General features: G+C 28.2%; 1 protein-coding gene and 1 pseudogene across 2 annotated transcripts; both read right to left on the reverse strand.

Annotated features, from left to right (window-relative positions):
- Positions 1–1,182: 1,182 nt before the first annotated feature.
- LOC125420936 (tropinone reductase homolog At2g29360) lies at positions 1,183–3,858 on the reverse strand. 2 transcript variants are annotated; one of them, XM_048468508.2, is made up of 5 exons: positions 3,590–3,823; positions 3,113–3,320; positions 2,754–2,970; positions 2,407–2,513; positions 1,183–1,573 (listed from the first exon to the last, which is right to left on the reverse strand). In XM_048468508.2, exons 1-5 carry the CDS (start codon positions 3,754–3,756, stop codon positions 1,385–1,387), a joined length of 888 nt encoding a protein of 295 aa, XP_048324465.2. In that variant the 5' UTR covers positions 3,757–3,823; the 3' UTR covers positions 1,183–1,384. The 2 variants fall into 2 exon arrangements, with proteins under 2 accessions (XP_048324465.2, XP_048324466.2); XM_048468509.2 differs by lacking the exon at positions 2,407–2,513 and having other exon boundaries at positions 1,423–1,573; positions 3,590–3,858.
- Positions 3,859–8,468: 4,610 nt separating this feature from the next.
- LOC132799669 (tropinone reductase homolog At1g07440-like) lies at positions 8,469–18,644 on the reverse strand (annotated as a pseudogene).
- Positions 18,645–19,613: the final 969 nt, after the last annotated feature.

Consider the following 19,613-nt stretch of genomic DNA (forward strand, 5'->3'; position numbering starts at 1 on the left):
AGAAGATGAAGAATCCATCCATGGAAAGAAAAGAGAGAGAGAAACATCTGTAAAGAGGGGAAAGAAGAAAGAAGAAAGAGATGGAAAAAAAGATAAAAAGGAAAATATCCAAGCTGGCATAAAAAGAGAGAACAGAGATTCCTACTGGTTCAGTTTCCATGGTGGAACTGAAAAGAGATGGGAGAGGAGAAAGGATTGAAGAAAAGCATAGGGAAGAGAAGCATCGTGCAGTAAGATTTGTCTTCTATACACTTACCAATGTGATTTTAGAAGTTTTGAGAAAAAAAAGTACACCTAAACTATTAATTACAAAATTAGATAAAAAATTGTTGTTTTTAATTATTTTTTTTTTAATCATCAGTGTGCGGAATAGATGAGATTCCCATCTTCTGAATATTATTGAGAACTTTTAAATTTTAAAAAAATATAATAGAATTCTATCCCCAAAAAAAAAAAAAAACATAAATATAAAAATCAAAGTTAAATAAAATATTAATTTTCTAAAAATATGGAAAATGACAGCTAAATAAATTATTAATTTTTTAATAAATAATATATTTTATAATTGTTTCTGCTATAATTTTACATATTTAATATTTTTCCAATCAATTATGTTGAATTTTCATATTACAAGTTTTCTATTTATTATCATGTAGTTAATATAGATATGATTCATATGAAAATAAAAAATTTATATATATATTTTTTTATTTTTGTCAAATGCACCCAGCACCTATCAAAATTTTGGATATTTATCATTTGCATTCCCGTATTCTAAATTTTGAGAATTAACAAATCAAGACTCTTAAATATGTACTGGTAACTAAGTTCGAGCAACATAGGAGACAGCAGTACCGAGTAGCCAGTACTCCGGGGGAGTAGCAGAAATTTTTCCCATACCTCATCAACTCAACTTTTACGTCTCCGCTCATTTTGGTGGAGGCTGAGGTAGATCTCATCTGATAATGAAGGTGACACACGGGATTTATTTATTTATTTATTTTTTTCTGTTCTCTTAATTTTTTTTTGAAAATTATCAGAAAAAAAAAAGATCATATGTAAGCAGCACATGACATTATTTGGAGGGTTTTTGTGTGGTTTTCACAGAAATATTAAATATCAAAAAAAATTTTTACAGCCTTTTGGCCAAAATCTAAAATTCAAATCACTATGCTAAAGGAGTTCGAATTAAATATGATTTATTAATTTTCAAGTTTCAAACTAGGAACAAAATGGAAGATTAATTAACAAGGCATAAACACTTGGTACTACACAGCATTGCAAGTAGCAGAAAACAAAGAACAGCATAAATTATTTAATTGAGAATATTAATTTGATGTGGGATTCCATTTATTTTGTCCAAGCATGCATGGAACGTCGGTTTTCACAGCGATTTGAATTGAAAGCCATTGACAGTCATCCCTCCATCGATGCAAATGGTCTGGCCTGTTATGTATGAGGCTGCAGGTAAGCATAAGAATGCCACCAATGAAGACACCTCTTTGGGTTCTCCTGTGCGTCCCATAGGTGTTCGCGACTCTACAGCCTCCAAAAACTTTTCATCGCTCAGATACTGCCAAAAGTTATCAGAAACAAACGAAAAAATCCCCATCAAATTCTCTTTTAAACCTCAGTTTATGCTTGTATTCATATTATACATATCACAAGTTTCAAAGACTAGCCTGTATAACTGTAATGGCGATTCATTTCTAAATAATTGAAGCTTCCAGTAAAAGTTGTAATTTTACCTCATATAGTATCCCAGCCAAATATGAAACTTTGTCCAAAACAAAAAAACACACGCAAAATCCAAAAAGGGTAATGATAAAAATAAATAAACACATAGAAGATGGACCTAGATATAAAAGGAGTGTACGTTGAGACTAATATAAATTGTAAAATAAATTATTGAGAAAGTCTTAAGACTCATATAAAATTATAAATGTAATGTAATAATGATCCACCTTTAGGGATAACAATCTGGTCCATTGGACGCGATTCCCATATAGACCACCCCTAATAGGATGGGGGATTTCCCATTTAAACAAATAGTGGGGGACAGAGGGGCAAGGTGCAGGGTGCAGGGCAAAACGGCTTCTTTCAGAAAAGATTATAATCCCTACCCTGTTTATATTATTATATTTATTTTTTTAATATTTTTGTTTAAATATGTGTATTCATGTTTAATTTGTTTTTTATATATTTGTAAATTAAATATATATTATTTATTTAAATTCATTTCCAGATCTAGAATTCAAACGTGGAATTAGGTTGAGATTCTACTTTGCTTGTAATGAGTTGTAATGTTGAGCGCCGCCACCCCAAAAAAAAAAGAAAGAAAAAAAGAAAAAAGAAAAACACATGCACACGCAATTGAACATGATAAATAATTAAAGGTCATCTTACATGTTCAACTAGGGGAGTTTTGATGAACCAAGGTGCAACGCTATTGATCCTTATATTGTATTTTGCCCACTCACATGCCAAATCTTTTGCTAATTGATTTATTGCTCCTGGATATGAAAAAACAAGAAGTCATGTATAATTTCTATTTTTTGGAGCCAAAATTCTGTACCAAATATATATAAAACACTTGAAAAGTAATTAATAATATAATAATGAAATTAACTAAAAATGTCAAGACGAAGGAAGTCCCCTACCCGGAAAGTAAAGGGAGGGAGACAATCATTCATAACCATTAGATTTTACAGATTTGATAACTGTATCTGGAAAAATTAATTAATTAATAATACCTTTGCTCATGGAGTATAAAGTTCCAACATCTACAGCTACAACGCCAGCAACAGAAGAAACAAGAACAATGCTACCTGCAGTGGAAGCTTTGAGAAGAGGGAATGCAAGTTGGCACATACTGTAAGCCGATTCAAGATTGGTGCCTATGATATGGGAAAAATCCTCTCCTGTGAATTCTTCTGTTGGTTTCGTAATCACGGTTCCCACATTGTTTATCTATATTTATATATATATCAGAGAGATTAATTAGTTAATTTGAAAACGTAATTAAGGAAACCAGCTATATATTATTATAACATAATATTGAATTAAATATAAGTAGTTGAAAGACAGAGAGAGAGAAAGAGAGCTTAATTACGAGGATGTTAAGCTTCCCACTGAACAACAAGGAGACGTGGTTTATTAGCTTTTCTCGTTCAGCTTTAGACTTTAAATTGCAGACAGAGCCAGTGACCGTGAAACCCTTTAACTTCCATTTGCTTAGGCATTCATTCAGCTGCTCCTCATCACGTGAGCATGTATGTACAATTGCTCCTAGCCCTGCTAGTTCTTCCACAACTGCATACCTACATCACAGTACTGCATTATTCATATAATATATATATATATATATACATACACAATTAACTATTAATTACTTATTTTATTAGTTTTATACATATCATAAAAATATTTATAAATAGTGTATGTAACAGTGTGGTACATGTGAAGATTTTGTCTTTAGGTTCCCATTCTTCGTGAAGAAATTAACAGATATTATGCCCAAGTTGATATTGGAAAAAAGAAAACGGAAGGGAAAAAAAAAAAAAGGAAGGCAGAGAAAAGAATGAATTACCCAATTCCTTTGGTTCCACCGGTGACAAGAGCAGTGAGTCCATGAAGAGACCATCTATGGTCTTTTCTGCTACCAACATCAATATCTGCTGCTTCTGCCGCCATTTTCTCTTTAATTAGCTTGAATATTAACTTCAACGTTAAACTTCTGCTGCAAATATCCTTCATAATATAATATGTGGATGTAAAAGGAAGAGAATTTCAGGGTATGAAATGTTATCCAAATGAAGTTGAAAAAAATGGCAGGGATAGAGATGTTTGTTTGATTGTTTGCTTCTTGATTTCTTGCTATTTGGGGTAGTAGATTTTTAATAATGGATGTTAATGCAGGGTACGTTTATCAGTATCTATATCACAAGACAGGTTGCATGCTGGATGAGAATCCTCTCCCTGACAACCACGTGGTCGTGGGCCTACATCCGAACCATTTCACTCATTTAAGAAACACATCTTAAAGGGGGGGCTCCATCTACCAACGTTTTTTGACAAAAATGTATCATTGACAAATCATCCAAGCTATTCAAGTGATTTAATCCCATAAATGAATAAAAGATAGAACGTAAGAAATTTCATCTTTATGAGTAATTTTAATTTCTTTGTCACTCCATACATTTTATCCACAACATTTCAATTGTTTAGATGATTTGTCTGATGATAGATTTTGTGAAAAAAATGTTAGGTGCCTTCCCCTGCTTTACGGTACATTTGGAAGCCACGTAAGAAGAGGGTAATATGGAGCCAATGTTCGGTAAAAACATTTGCACAAATTCGAATGCGGGTAAAATAATAATGGACCCACCTTTATTCTCTTATTTCATATTAAATAATTTTGTCTTTATGACATTCATAAATCAAAATTTTTATCATTATTTAGTTGATTTTTACATTTTAACATAATAAAATATTAATTTATATTTAATAATAAATGATTATATCATATGTCATATTTAAAATTTTTATAAACTTTGATGAAATTTTCAGTACATATAACATTACTGCTCTCTATTATATTAACCCACCCCTGAGTTTCGGTTGTGTAGGCTTTCCTTCCTTTTTTATTTTTTTATTTTTTAATTTTTTTAATTTTTTTTAAATTTATCTTTTTGTTTTTGTTTTTTTGTTTTAGCCTTTTTTTTTTAGATGCTAGGTGGATTTCGACTGTATTCACCTTTCCTCTCTCTCTCTCTCAAAAAATCACTGTTTTTATTCTCCTTTTTCTTTTCTCTTTTAGCTCTGTTTTTTGGTTTTTATGTTTTTTTTTTTCTTTGCCTTACCAAGTAGGATGAATAAATCTGGATAAATTTTTTCAATATTATTTTTGAAAATTTTCATTTAATATGTAATTATTATTATGAATAATAATCAAAATTCAATCTAATATATTAAAAATAAAGTACTTATTTAAAAAAATCCTATTATAATAATAAAAATTTATAATAATTTGGATATATGATATTCTTTTATTGGAAAATTATAATAAGATTCAATAGCTATAAAAGAAAAAAAAATCAAATATTATTAATTTTTATTTTTAATATATTTTTAATTCTTTTATACTATTGTATTTATTTATTTTTGCTATATATACATTATAAGTTGTCATGACCTAATATATGATTAAAATTTAAAAATCTAGCTAATAAAATAACAATCTATGCATCAGTTATATTATTTAAAAAAAAAGATTACACAACTATAGATATTGGATTTCCTATAAAAAAAAAGAAAAAGAAAAACTATAAATATTTGAGATCCTAGTGTTTTTAAAGCCGTATGTAAAATATCAAAGGTTGAAAGTCCACGGGTGAAAAATTAAGTGTAGTGTGTGTGTGTGTGTGCGCGTGTTTTATGAAACACCTACCTAAATGAGTAAAAGTTTAGGATTTGGAAAGTTAAATCGACCACTACTTTTAGTAAGGAAAAAATATCTTACGTCTTAGGTTCGTATGCTAGAGCAGTGTTTAGTTTTTTTAGTTTTTTATTATTTATTTATTATTTATTTTTTTTATTATAAATTTTCTCTTTTGCCCTTTCATCCTTTTTTATTTATTTATTTATTTTTATCTCTTCTTCTTTTCTATGTTTTCTCCATTCCCATAAACGACCGCTGGTTTGCAGCAAACCGTTGCCCTCCATCATGCCCAACAATTTAAACCTTTTCTCCTTTCTTTCACCTCTCCAGTCTTTTATGTAATCTCCTTCAACCGATACTAGCCAACTTCTACTTCTTCATCATCGGCTTCAACCTCAAACTGGCTTCTTTTTTCTTTTTCTTTTTTTATAATAAATTGAATTTGATTACTAGTCCAAAATTTTGAATCACTTGATTTATGTTGGCAGCTTCTTTTTTTTTTTTGTTGGTTGGGTTCTCCCTACATGCAATAACTAGCTTCTTGGTACTGTTGCCAAAATAAATAAATAAAACTCATAGTCTAGCTAAGCAATTTTATATTCATAAGGTTTCTATCATGACACAAGCAGTAATAAAAATATCGGTATTGATAAAAATGTCGAAAGTATAATTTTATAAAAGTATCGATGGAAATATAGATAAAATTATAAAAATTATAAATATTTAATTTAAAATATAGATTTTTACATATGAGATAATTAATATAACAAAATAATATAAAAATATAATAATTAGAATACAATAAAAATAAAATAATTTATAAATATTAAAAATGATTATAAAAAATACAATAATTATTAATATCAAAATATAAAAAATTTAATAAGTAATATTAAAATATATAAAATTCTCAAATTTCTGAAATGGTTGCCGGTAAAAGAAAGTTCTCTTTCATAATTGTTACTATGCTTAAACCGAAAGAATCTTTTAGTTTTAAAAAATAAAAACATAAAAATTAAAGAAAAACCCACTAATGCATAAAAAACAAAAACAAACATAAAGAAAGCAATTGAAATATAAATCAATATTACTGAAAAGGTATTTTTTACTCTCTAAACAAAAATAAGACTAATTGGCATGTAGATGAGTGGGGGACACGTCACATGCGGAATTCTATCAATTAAAATGGTTAGAATTCGTTCAGGATCTTTTACCGGAATCCTAGACAAGTTCTAATCCAAAAGAAACTCTATCAGATTCTCCAATAGAAAATCTGGCAGGATTTATCACAAAATTCCCTGTCATAGAAAATACAGTTCTAATAATATCTCTTTATTTCTTTCACCTTACTACAAATTATTACCACAAGTTTATAGCACTCCAAAACAAACAGGGAACTAGTGCAATGTTAATTACATATATCAAAAATAGTATACAGAGCATTTTATAGAATTCTAAGTATAAGAGTTATTACAACATGAAGTAGAAAAAAATATTACAAGATAGGAAATAAAGAAAGGAAGACTTCTTAGACTTTCAGTAACGAATAAAGATGTCCAGCTTGCCCTAGTTGATTAATGTTTGAACCTTGGCCTAGGGAAACAAATTTAAAAATGTAAGATATTAATCATTTCAGTGAGTGATTCAATATACTATATAATAATAATAATAATAATAATAATAATAATAATAATAATATAACAATAAAATAAACTTGATTAATTAATATAAGTAAGTAAATAAATAATAAGTAGTTGAAAATAATGTTTTCTCTCAAAACCCTCATAGTTCACTTAATTGGAAATGTTCTCTTTTTAAAACATTTTTACAAAATCCAATATTTTTATACCCCCAAAAATTAAGGAAATATTAAATAATTAAAGTGCATATAAAATACAAATGATTTAGAAGTTAAATTTACGTTGGAAATACTTTACGAACAAATTATTAAATTTAGAATAAAATGTCATAAGGTAAAATAAAATCATAATTAAACTTACATAAAACAAAATTAAACTTGATATATATAATTTATAAACTTTATTAATTGAATCAATGAAATAATAAATAATAAAGGAATTATTATAATTAGTTTAAAGTACCTCAATTTGTATAGGCAATAAAAGACAATAAATTTCATGTTAAAATCCTACAATGAAATAATAATGAAAACATGAATAAATGCATTTAAGTAATCAATTTAAATAAGTAGAATAAACCAATCAAATAATAAAATAAATATTTAAATCAATTTAAAATATCCATTTGAATTAAATGGTAAAAATATAATAGAATTTATTTTAGAACACCAAATAAATATAAACAATAAAATCATGGTAAAATGCATTTTAAAACATTAATATGAGTACAAGATAAAAACATAATAAAATTTCATAAAATTTATGTTAAAATCTCAAATTGAAATAAATAATAAAAACACCACTAAATACATTTTAATTTTAAATACTTTTTCAAAACATCCATATTTTAAAAATCATATCGAGAAAACCATTTGATACACCAAACTATATACCAGTGGTATCCGACAGTACCCAACATCTCAAGCACCATATGATAGAGAGGTTAAAAAAAGAAATCGGCATACGGTTGCTTGGCATCGCACAGCGCCCCTGCTATCAGTCATCCTGGCCATGGAAGGGGACGGCTGATACTAACTGTGCATTATACCTTGCCAGCCCTCGGGTTCAATGGCATCCACAGGACAATCCTATAAACCTGTGTGTTATTTATATCCACATACACAGTACAGAACATCAATACTGTATGATGCATCTAAAAATCATAAAATCATTATATTTTTGAAATTTTGAAATCTCATAAGTAATACTAGATTAAATACTTCTTGTAAAATCCATATAATCCAATATTTTTAAACCATCATTGTAAATCCATCATGATAAAATTTCATTCTCATAATCTCATTGATGAATATACCAAATTTTAAGTGGCATAAAATCAAACCCTTAATATTTAAATGCATAACAATATTTTTTTCAAATCCTCAAAATCAATTTAAATCTACATATCGTTAAAACCACATAAAATTCATTCACAATTCCTCAATACCATATATATATATATATATAAGCCGATTCAAAGATTGGTGCCTACGATCGATGTGTGAGAAATCTTCTCCTGTGAATTCTTCTGTCGGCTTCGTAATCATGGTTCCCACATTTTTTATCTAATATTTATATAGTATTAAAGAGATTAATTAATTTATTTGAAAACATAATTAAGGAAATTAGCTATATATTATTATATATAATATTGAATTAAATAAATAAGTTGAGAGAGAAAGAGAGAGAGAGAGAGAGACAGAGCTTAATTACAAGGATGTTAAGCTTCCCATTGAACAAGAAGGAGACCTGGTTGATCAGCTTTTGTCGTTCAGCTTTAGATCTTAAATTGCAGGCGGAGCCAGTGACTGTGAATCCCTTTTGACTTCCATGGACTTAGACATTCATTCAGCTGCTTCTTAGTACGCGAGCATGTATGTACAATTGCACCTAGCCCTTCTAGTTCTTCCACAATGGCATACCTACATCACAGTGTATATATATTCATATCATATACACAATTAAATATTAGTTATTTAGTTTAATTACTCATATATATATATATATATGACGGAAAAGGAAACACACATTTTCATATGACATTTTTGTAGGTAAAGATTTATAAAATTTTAGTTTTATTAGATTCCTAGGCGATCGACATATATGATTTATAAATGTATTAGATCCACATGCAGTGTGCCAGTATGCCAAGATATGAAAATATCGATAATTTTGGCTTTTACTTCCCATTCTTTAAGAAGAAATTAAAAGTGGTATTGAAAATGAATAGTACTAAAAATATTATCTAATTTATCAATACATTTATATTGTATACAAAGTTTATAAAATATTATTATTTGATTGTTTAATATATTAATATAATATAGTTATAAAAAAGTAAATTTTTAAAAATATAAATATAATTAAATGTATATAAATTAATCAAATAATAATATATATAAATTTATAAATATTTTTAACATTATTATATTTGATATTGAGAGAAGAAATAAAATAAAACAAGAGGAAAGAAAAACATAGAAAAGAATGAATTACCAATTCCTTCGGTTCCACCGGTGACAAGAGCAGTGAGTCCATGAAGGTTAACAAAAAATTGTTACTACTTGTGAAAAATTGTAAGGTGTTTTATTTATTTTTACTGTTTAAAATGGTCCAAAAATAGCTGTCTTCTCTACGTTTTGGTTTTGATCTTGAGTTTTTTATTTTATTATTATTATTTTTTTAATTAAAACCATTAAACGATGTAGTTTTATAGTTTGAAAACGCAAAATTCCATCTTTTCATCTGACACTTATCTTTTTACCTTTTCCAAAACCTCTAAAATTATTATATAAGAGATAATTTTAATTGCAATCTCTGAGATTTGTTCTAATTTAATTTCTATCCCTCAATTTTTCAAAATTTTAACCGCAGTTCCTATTCTATACAGACGTTTATTTAGTATTAGAAGTGATCCTAACTGCCAACTGCAATTACATTCATACTCGTCAATTTAAATATTAGTTTAGAAAAAAAATCACTTTGCACTTTATTAAATATATTAATTTAGAAAAAAATTTACTTTGCACTTTATTAAATATTTATTATATACAATAAAATTAATAGAACCAAAGATAAGTCAACAAAATTTAAATGTTAAATATGAATTTTATAAGAAAATTAATAAAATGTACATCTGTTTTATAAATTTATAAATAAAATTAATAAAAGGGTAACAAAAAGTTTTATATAATAAAATTTATAAATATGCTTATTCAGTTCCTAAAATTCATAAATTTATAAATAAACTTATTTACTTCTTACCACAACTTTTTCCAGAACTTCTTGAATCTCATTGTAGAAATTTTTAAATCTAGTGCTTCATTCTAGAGGGTTTTGCATATAATTAACTTCTTAAACCACTAGTTTAGCATTTGAAAACCATAACAACTTATTCTAGTTTTCCTCTGCAGCAATTTCTGAAGTCCATTCAAGAAAACCTCTGCTTCGTAAAGGGTATTATTGTTACAGATCTTGGACTCAAGAAACAAAATTCTTCCAAAGTCATCCTTGACCACAAATGCAAGAGCTGATTGTCCTCCCTCATCCAAAATTCTTAAGCCTTTCAAAAGATGTTCTACATGAATTTTACCCACATCCTCTAAAAACTCAATCACTACATTTAATTTTTTCACGTTGCTTGAACGGAGAGTCTGATTTTTCAGGTTCCAAGCAAAGTAAAAGAGAGGGGAAAGGAGAGAGGAAAAAATTGCATATTTTCCAAAAAATAATATGTGTATATATATATATTAAATGTGCAATTACATATTTTCAATATTCTTCATAGACTTTTTTTTAATATTTAATATATTGTTATTTATTGTTTTAGTTTTTTTCTTTTTTTAATGTGTTTTTTTTCCTCTTTAAGATCTAGAAATAAAGAAAAAAATGTTTATTATTTTTTTTTTAATAATCTTGCAATTATCATATTAGGCTTGAAGGAAGAAAAATTATTTTTAAACATTTTATTATATTATAAGTTTTCCAAAAATTATATTTTTATTTTAAAAATATATATAACTCATTTACTGTTTGATAGTTAACTTTAACAGAAGAAAATAAATGATGAGGATTACAATTGAAATATCAAAAAATTGCGAGATTATTTTTGAATTAGAGCAAATCAAAGATACTGCAGTTAAAATTATTCCTATTTTATATTTAATTGATAGAGAAGGAGGGAGAGAACAAGGAAGAAAAAGTTGGCGATATCATAGAAATGTCAGCGACATTATTGGGTTTCGATGAACATCAACACCGATAGAGGGAGAATAAATATCTATCTGAATTGTTGTGGAAATATTGACGTCGTTGATGAATGATGACGTTATCGACAGATATCGATGAAAATTTCGGATTTTCAATGGATATTTATGAAAATCCGATGGAAATTTATTGACATGTGACCAAAATGTTTTTGAAATATCGATAAAAATCCACCAGTATCCATGGAAGTTTTTGCATGGCTTGAACTAGACCGACTTCTTCTCATTTTGCTCGGCAACGGCACAGGGCTAATGTGTTAATGTGTTAGGGTTTAATAAATATGGGCTGAGGAGTTTAAAGTAAAAATAAATTATGGACTTTGGCTTTAAAATTTAAAATAATAATAAAAAAGAGGCTGGGCATCTAATTCTTAGTCATAAAATGAGATGGATTGGACTTTTTAAAGTGAAAGATTTGTTAATCCTTTCAGAAAAACAATATTATATAATTTTGTTAATATAAATAAATTATAGATAATATAATAGATTAACTCAATTATAAAATATAAAAAATGACATTTAGCAAAATGATGTTTAGTAAAATCCCATTGTTTTGCACATCCATGGTAAAAGAGGCCGGAAGCAAGATAAAGAAAAAGAAGATCATCTTTGGTTTAAACCTAAAAACAATTTGTTGGGACGTTGCAACTTGAGAATGGGCTGGGCTGGATAATGGGTTTTGATTCAGTTAAAATAATAAATTTTGAATTTTTTTCAAAATTTATTAAAACAAATAAATATTGAGTAATTTATCCCAAAAAAAAAAAAAACAAATGAATAATGAATAATAAAATTATGCACATAAATTAGTGAACCAAATAAATAATTAACCACTCAATAATATTTAATTAACTCATGTTATCTCAATTATGTTGCAATACTTACTATTTATACTTAAACTTTTAGATATATTATAATTCAACGGAAAATATAATTTTATATCCATGGCTAATGTTTTTTTTTTTTTTCCAAGTGTCTATTAAATTTAGTTGGTTATTTTATCCCGATATTCCTATATATTATAAAGTTGTCATTTTTTTTGTTATTACATAAAGTTTATGTTGTGAATAATGCATTATTAATAGATTTAGATTTAGTACTTTTGAAATATTCTAAAATTTTAAAATATATAAATTATTTTGGTAACAAAAATATATAAATAAGTTTAAATATAATAAATATATAAATAAGGATAAATATACTAATATTATTTTGAAAAATGATAAAATCAAATTAACGAATAAAGAAAAAATTAAAAAATTAAAAAAAATTATGAATTTATGTTTAAAACTTTTAAGCATGTTAGAAAGTATAAAATTTTAATGCTATATTTTTTTTTTATCAAAATTAACACATATTTACAGTTTTTGTAATTTTATTGATATTTTTATAAAATTATACTTTTGATAATTTCAATATTTTCATTGGTATTGATATTTTTATCATTGGGAGAGATAGTGAAGAAAAAGTCATCGATTTTGGCAAAATATTGATGATAATGTTGGATTTTGGTAAGCCTCAACACCAATAGAGGGGGGAAGAAATTTCTGTCCGGTGCATCATGGAAAAGTTGTTGTTGTCGATGAATATCGACGTTATCAATGGATATTGATAGAAATATCGTTTTTCCGATGGACATCTATGGAAATATTGTCGATATTGATGATGCATCATGGAAAAGTTGTTGTTGTCGATGAATATCGACGTTATCAATGGATATTGATAGAAATATCGTTTTTCCGATGGACATCTATGGAAATATTATCGATATTGATGATGTTTCCAATCGATATCAAGAAGTGAAAATTTGAGTTGCTGGTTCTCAATTGAATTAATATTTTAAGCATTTCCATAGAGAAAAGCTGATTTTGTTTCTATTTGCACAAGGATGGTGTTTGTGCATTAGAAAATCGACAGCTTTAGAAGTTCAAAGGAAAAACTTGGACTCCTAAGGTTTGAATAAAATGCAGTTTCACGATGGTGAACAGTTTGCACAGAGAGAGAGAGAGAGAGAGAGAGAGAGAGAGAGAGAGAGAGAGAGAGAGAGAGAGAGAGAGAGAGAGAGAGAGAGAGAGAGAGAGAGACGTTGGGTTACTTTCCTTTTTCTTTTGTTTCATTTTGTTTTATTATTATTTTGGCTTGTGTTTTGTCACTTTTGTCAGATAACTCATTAATTGATAGAGTTGATGTGTGCTTGCCTGCTTCCCCTAGCTCGGAGAGGGTGCTTTTCCTTTTCTTTTTTTATATTTTTTTATATTATTTTTTTTGGCTTGGGTTTTGTGTTAGGTAACTTGATAAATTCAAATGTTTTACTTAATAAAGTTTTCCAATTTCCCCAGTGTATTGGAAATGGAGATACAAACTCTTTAAATAATGAAATTAAGATTGTCTCTTAACTAGTTAAAAGGACTAAATTAATATAAATTTGAAAAGTAATTATTGTTATCAATCCTTAATACATAAATCAATTTTAATTTTTAAAAGGTAAAATGTATAAAACTCCTAACCTGTAGCTTTACAAAATTTATTAGATAGAGTTTTCGATAATTCTATGTATTTATTATTAAAATGATTTATTTTTTACTTTTACAGCTTGAAGTAGTGATTTTTGTTATCAAAATATGAACAAATAATCAACCTCATATACAATGCTAGTATGGTAATATACTATATATATGGATTATTTTATTATAATTGTATTCTAATTATTGTATTTTTATTATTTTATTATATTAATTATCTCAGTTTTCGTAGTTTTATTGACATTTCCATCGATATTTCGATAAAATCATACTTTCGATATTTCTGTCGATACTGATATTTGCATCCAAAGAAGAGAGAGATCTCATGTAGTATCATGGTCAAATATCAAACTTTATCCTTCATACCTTATGAAAAATTTCTAGTACTCCTGAAATACTGGCCACTCAATACTCCTACCACTCTCGGATTAACATGTGTGTCATTTTCCACTTCAGAAAGCCTTCAGCCTTGTCATCCCCTTCTGTAGACACCCTTTTGCTCCTAATTTCTCCATATCCGTATCATGCCTTATTCCTCTTACTGGCTCTGAAACGGAACCCACTTCCAGATAGGTCTTTCAACTCTTTCATTGGTTCTAGTTTTGTGTGGAATTGTTTGAAGGTGAAGTGAGAATTAGCAGGGGAAAAAGTGAAGAGGGGCTTGATTATAAAGGGAGGTGGTGGGGGATTATGAATGTGCAGAGCTATTATACGGAAAAAAAAAGGAGAAAAAAAGGAGAATTTGCAGAGCAATAGGCATTAAAGTCGGTTGGGTGGGTTAGAGAAAGTATGAGGGAGTAGCTTTAGTGTTACTGTATGGCTTTGGTCTTCATTGTCGTCGCACTGTCACTATCTTCTTCTCTTTTATTTTATTTTTCAAATTTTTTTCACTTAAACTTATGCAAAATAAGATTTTGTATTGAAATACCACTTATCATAAAAGCTTAAGCTGATGGAAGATGGACTTTTATTTGATTTATATTTTTTTTCTAATAATCCCTCTCAAATGAGATATGTCTTTTTTGGGCTTTTTTCTAGGTCCTTATATTTTTCTTTTATTTATTTATTTTGGGTGGAGTTGCTGCGTTTGAGGATTTTATTTTATCATTTCTGCTGATCTCACCATTTAAATACCCATTAATATTCTATTTGTTCTAATATTATAAACAATCTGTATTGTATTTGAAAAAATTGTTGTATCAGTTTTTATTATCTGGAGTCCTCTGTTGAAAAATTGAGATATGAACTTTGAGAACTTTCATCGGAATTCCATTTTGGAGAAAGTTTTTCATACCGATTTATCTCCAAAGCTTGAATTTTTTTTTTAATGAGTTCAATATGTAAAAAACAACAATGAACTTCAAAAAAAACATAAAAAATACAGAGGCAGAGAATTAAACCCACGAGAGGAAATGAGGAAAACAATTAGAGAGAGAGAGGGGGAGTAAAAGGAAGCAGAAAGGTGAAGGAACAAACAGCATGAAACGGAGAAGATAGTAAGCGTTACAGACATGGAATAATAAGACACGTATTAATTAATGAGAGGCAGCCTGTGATGCTCGGAATCTTCAAAATCATCGAAGCACTTGTGTCGACACGACACGATACAGATACGGGTGCTGAATCCGTTCTGGACACACCATGGGAAAAATGGGTGCGGATGTTTCGTACAATTAACATTTACAGAGCATTTATGGAGAAGATGAAGAATCCATCCATGGAAAGAAAAGAGAGAGAGAAACATCTGTAAAGAGGGGAAAGAAGAAAGAAGAAAGAGATGGAAAAAAAGATAAAAAAGAAAATATCCAAGCTGGCATAAAAAGAGAGAACAGAGATTCCTACTGGCTCAGTTTCCATGGTGGAACTGAAAAGAGATGAGAGAGGAAAAAGGATTGAAGAAAAGCATAGGGAAGAGAAGCATCGTGCATTAAGATTTGTCTTCTATACACTTACCAATGTGATTTTAGAAGTTTTGAGAAAAAAACGTACACCTAAACTATTAATTACAAAATTAGATAAAAAATTGTTGTTTTTAATTATTTTTTTTTTAATCATCAGTGTGCGTAATAGATGAGATTCTCATCTTCTGAATATTATTGAGAACTCTTAAATTTTTAAAAAATATAATAGAATTCTATCCCCCCCAAAAAAAAAACATAAATATAAAAATCAAAGTTAAATAAAATATTAATTTTCTAAAAATATGGAAAATGACAGCTAAATAAATTATTAATTTTTTAATAAATAATATATTTTATAATTTTTTCTACTATAATTTTACATATTTAATATTTTTCCAATCAATTATGTTGAATTTTCATATTACAAGTTTTCTATTTATTATCATGTAGTTAATATAGATATGATTCATATGAAAATAAAAAATTTATATATATATTTTTTTGTTTTTGTCAAATGCACCCAGCACCTATCAAAATTTTGGATATTTATCATCTATATTCCCGTATTCTAAATTTTGAGAATTAACAAATCAAGACTCTTAAATATGTACTCGTAACTAAGTTCGAGCAACATAGGAGACAGCAGTACCGAGTAGCCAGTACTCCGGGGGAGTAGCAGAAATTTTTCCCATACCTCATCAACTCAACTTTTACGTCTCCGCTCATTTTGGTGGAGGCTGAGGTAGATCTCATCTGATAATGAAGGTGACACACGGGATTTATTTATTTATTTTCTGTTCTCTTAAATTTTTTTTGAAAATTATCAGAAAAAAAAAAGAAGAAGATCATATGTAAGCAGCACATGACATTATTTGGAGGGTTTTTGTGTGGTTTTCACAGAAATATTAAATATCAAAAAAATTTTTTTTACCGCTTTTTGGCCAAAATCTAAAATTGAAATCACTATGCTAAAGGAATTCGAATTAAATATGATTTATTAATTTTCAAGTTTCAAACTAGGAACAAAATGGAAGATTAATTAACAAGGCATAAACACTTGGTACTACACAGCATTGCAAGTAGCAGAAAACAAAGAACAGCATAAATTATTTAATTGAGAAAATTAATTTGATGTGGGATTCCATTTATTTTGTCCAAGCATGCATGGAACGTTGGTTTTCACAGCGATTTGAATTGAAAGCCATTGACAGTCATCCCTCCATCGATGCAAATGGTCTGGCCTGTTATGTATGAGGCTGCAGGTAAGCATAAGAATGCCACCAATGAAGACACCTCTTTGGGTTCTCCTGTGCGTCCCATAGGTGTTCGCGACTTTATAGCCTCCAAAAACTTTTCATCGCTCAGATACTGCCAAAAGTTATCAGATACAAACGAAAAAATCCCCATCAAATCCTCTTTTAAACCTCAGTTTATGCTTGTATTCATATTATACATATCACAAGTTTCAAAGACCAGCCAGTATAACTGTAATGGCGATTCATCTCTAAATAATTGAAGCTTCCAGTAATACTTGTAATTTTACCTCATATAGTATCCCAGCCAAATATGAAACTTTGTCCAAAACGAAAAAACACACGCAAAATCCAAAAAGGGTAATGATAAAAATAAATAAACACATAGAAGATGGACCTAGATATAAAAGGAGTGTACGTTGAGACTAATATAAATTGTAAAATAAATTATTGAGAAAGTCTTAAGACTCATATAAAATTATAAATGTAATGTAATAATGATCCACCTTTACGGATAACAATCTGGTCCATTGGACGCGATTCCCATATAGACCACACCTAATAGGATGGGGGATTTCCCATTTAAACAAATAGTTGGGGGGACAGAGGGGCAAGGTGCAGGGCAAAAAGGCTTCTTTCAGCAAAGATTATAATCCCTACCCTGTTTATATTATTATATTTATTCTTTTAATATTTTTGTTTAAATATGTGTATTCACATTAAATTTTTTATATATATTTGTAAATTAAATATAATATATATTATTTATTTAAATTCATTTCCAGATCTACAATTCAAACGTGGAATTAGGTTGAGATTCTACTTTGCTTGCTCCTAGCCCTGCTAGTTCTTCCACAATTGCATACCTACATCACAGTACTGCATTATTCATATAATATATATATATATATATTTATACATACACAATTAAATATTAATTACTTATGTTATTAGTTTTATACATATCATAAAAATATTTATAAATAATGTATGTAACAGTGTGGTATATGTGAAGATTTTGTCTTTAGGTTCCCATTCTTCGTGAAGAAATTAACAGATATTATCCCCAAGTTGATATTGGAAAAAAGAAAACGGAAGGGACAAAAAAAAAAAAAAAAAGGAAGGCAGAGAAAAGAATGAATTACCCAATTCCTTTGGTTCCACCGGTGACAAGAGCAGTGAGTCCATGAAGAGACCATCTATGGTCTTTTCTGCTACCAACATCAATATCTGCTGCTTCTGCCGCCATTTTCTCTTTAATTAGCTTGAATATTAACTTCAACGTCAAACTTCTGCTGCAAATATCCTTCCTAATATAATATGTGGATGTAAAAGGAAGAGAATTTCAGGGTATGAAATGTTATCCAAATGAAGTTGAAGAAAATGGCAGGGATAGAGACGCTTGTTTGTTTGTTTGCTTCTTGATTTCTGACTATTTTGGGTAGTAGATTTTTAATAATGGATGTTGATGCAGTGTACGTTTATCAGTATCTACATGACAAGACAGGTTGCGTGCTGGATGACAATCCACTCCCTGACAACCACTTGGTCGTGGGCCTACATCCTAACCATTTCACTCATTTTAAGAAACACATCTTAAAGGGAGGGCTCCATGTACCAACGTTTTTTCACAAATCATCCAAGCTATTCAAGTGATTTAATCCCATAAATGAATAAAAGAAAGAAAGTAAGAAATTTTATCGTTATGAGTAATTTTAATTTCTTTGTAAGAAATTTTATCTTTATGAGTAATTTTAATTTCTTTGTCACTCCATACATTTTATCCACAACATTTCAATTGTTTAGATGATATGTCTGATGATAGATTTTGTGAAAAACATGTTAGGTGCCTTCCCCTGCTTTACGGTACATTTGGAAGCCACGTAACAAGAGGGTAATATGGAGCCAATGTTCGGTAAAAACATTTGCACAAATTCGAATGCGGGTAAAATAATAATGGACCCACCTTTATTCTCTTATTTCATATTAAATAATTTTGTCTTTATGACATTCATAAATCAAAATTTTTATCATTATTTAGTTGGTTTTTACATTTTAAGATAATAAAATATTAATTTATATTTAATAATAAATGATTATATCATATGTCATATTTAAAATTTTTATAAACTTTGATGAAATTTTCAGTACATATAACATTACTGCTCTCTATTATATTAATCCACCCCTGAGTTTCGGTTGTGCTAGGCTTTCCTTCCTTTTTTATTTTTTAATTTTTTAATTTTTTTTAATTTTTTTTAAAATTTATCTTTTTGTTTTTGTTTTTTTGTTTTAGCCTTTTTCTTTTAGATGCTAGGTGGATTTCGACTGTATTCACCTTTCCTCTCTCTCTCTCTCTCTCACAAAAAATCACTGTTTTTATTTTCCTTTTTCTTTTCTCTTTTAGCTTTTGTTTTTTGGTTTTTATGTTTTTTTTTCTTTGCCTTACCAAGTAGGATGAATAAATCTGGATAAATGTTTTCAATGTTATTTTTGAAAATTTTCATTTAATATGTAATTATTATTATGAATAATAATCAAAATTCAATCTAATATATTAAAAATAAAGTACTTATTTAAAAAAATCCTATT

Source organism: Ziziphus jujuba, chromosome 10 (genome assembly GCF_031755915.1).
Source record: "Ziziphus jujuba cultivar Dongzao chromosome 10, ASM3175591v1".
Taxonomy (NCBI): domain Eukaryota; kingdom Viridiplantae; phylum Streptophyta; class Magnoliopsida; order Rosales; family Rhamnaceae; genus Ziziphus; species Ziziphus jujuba.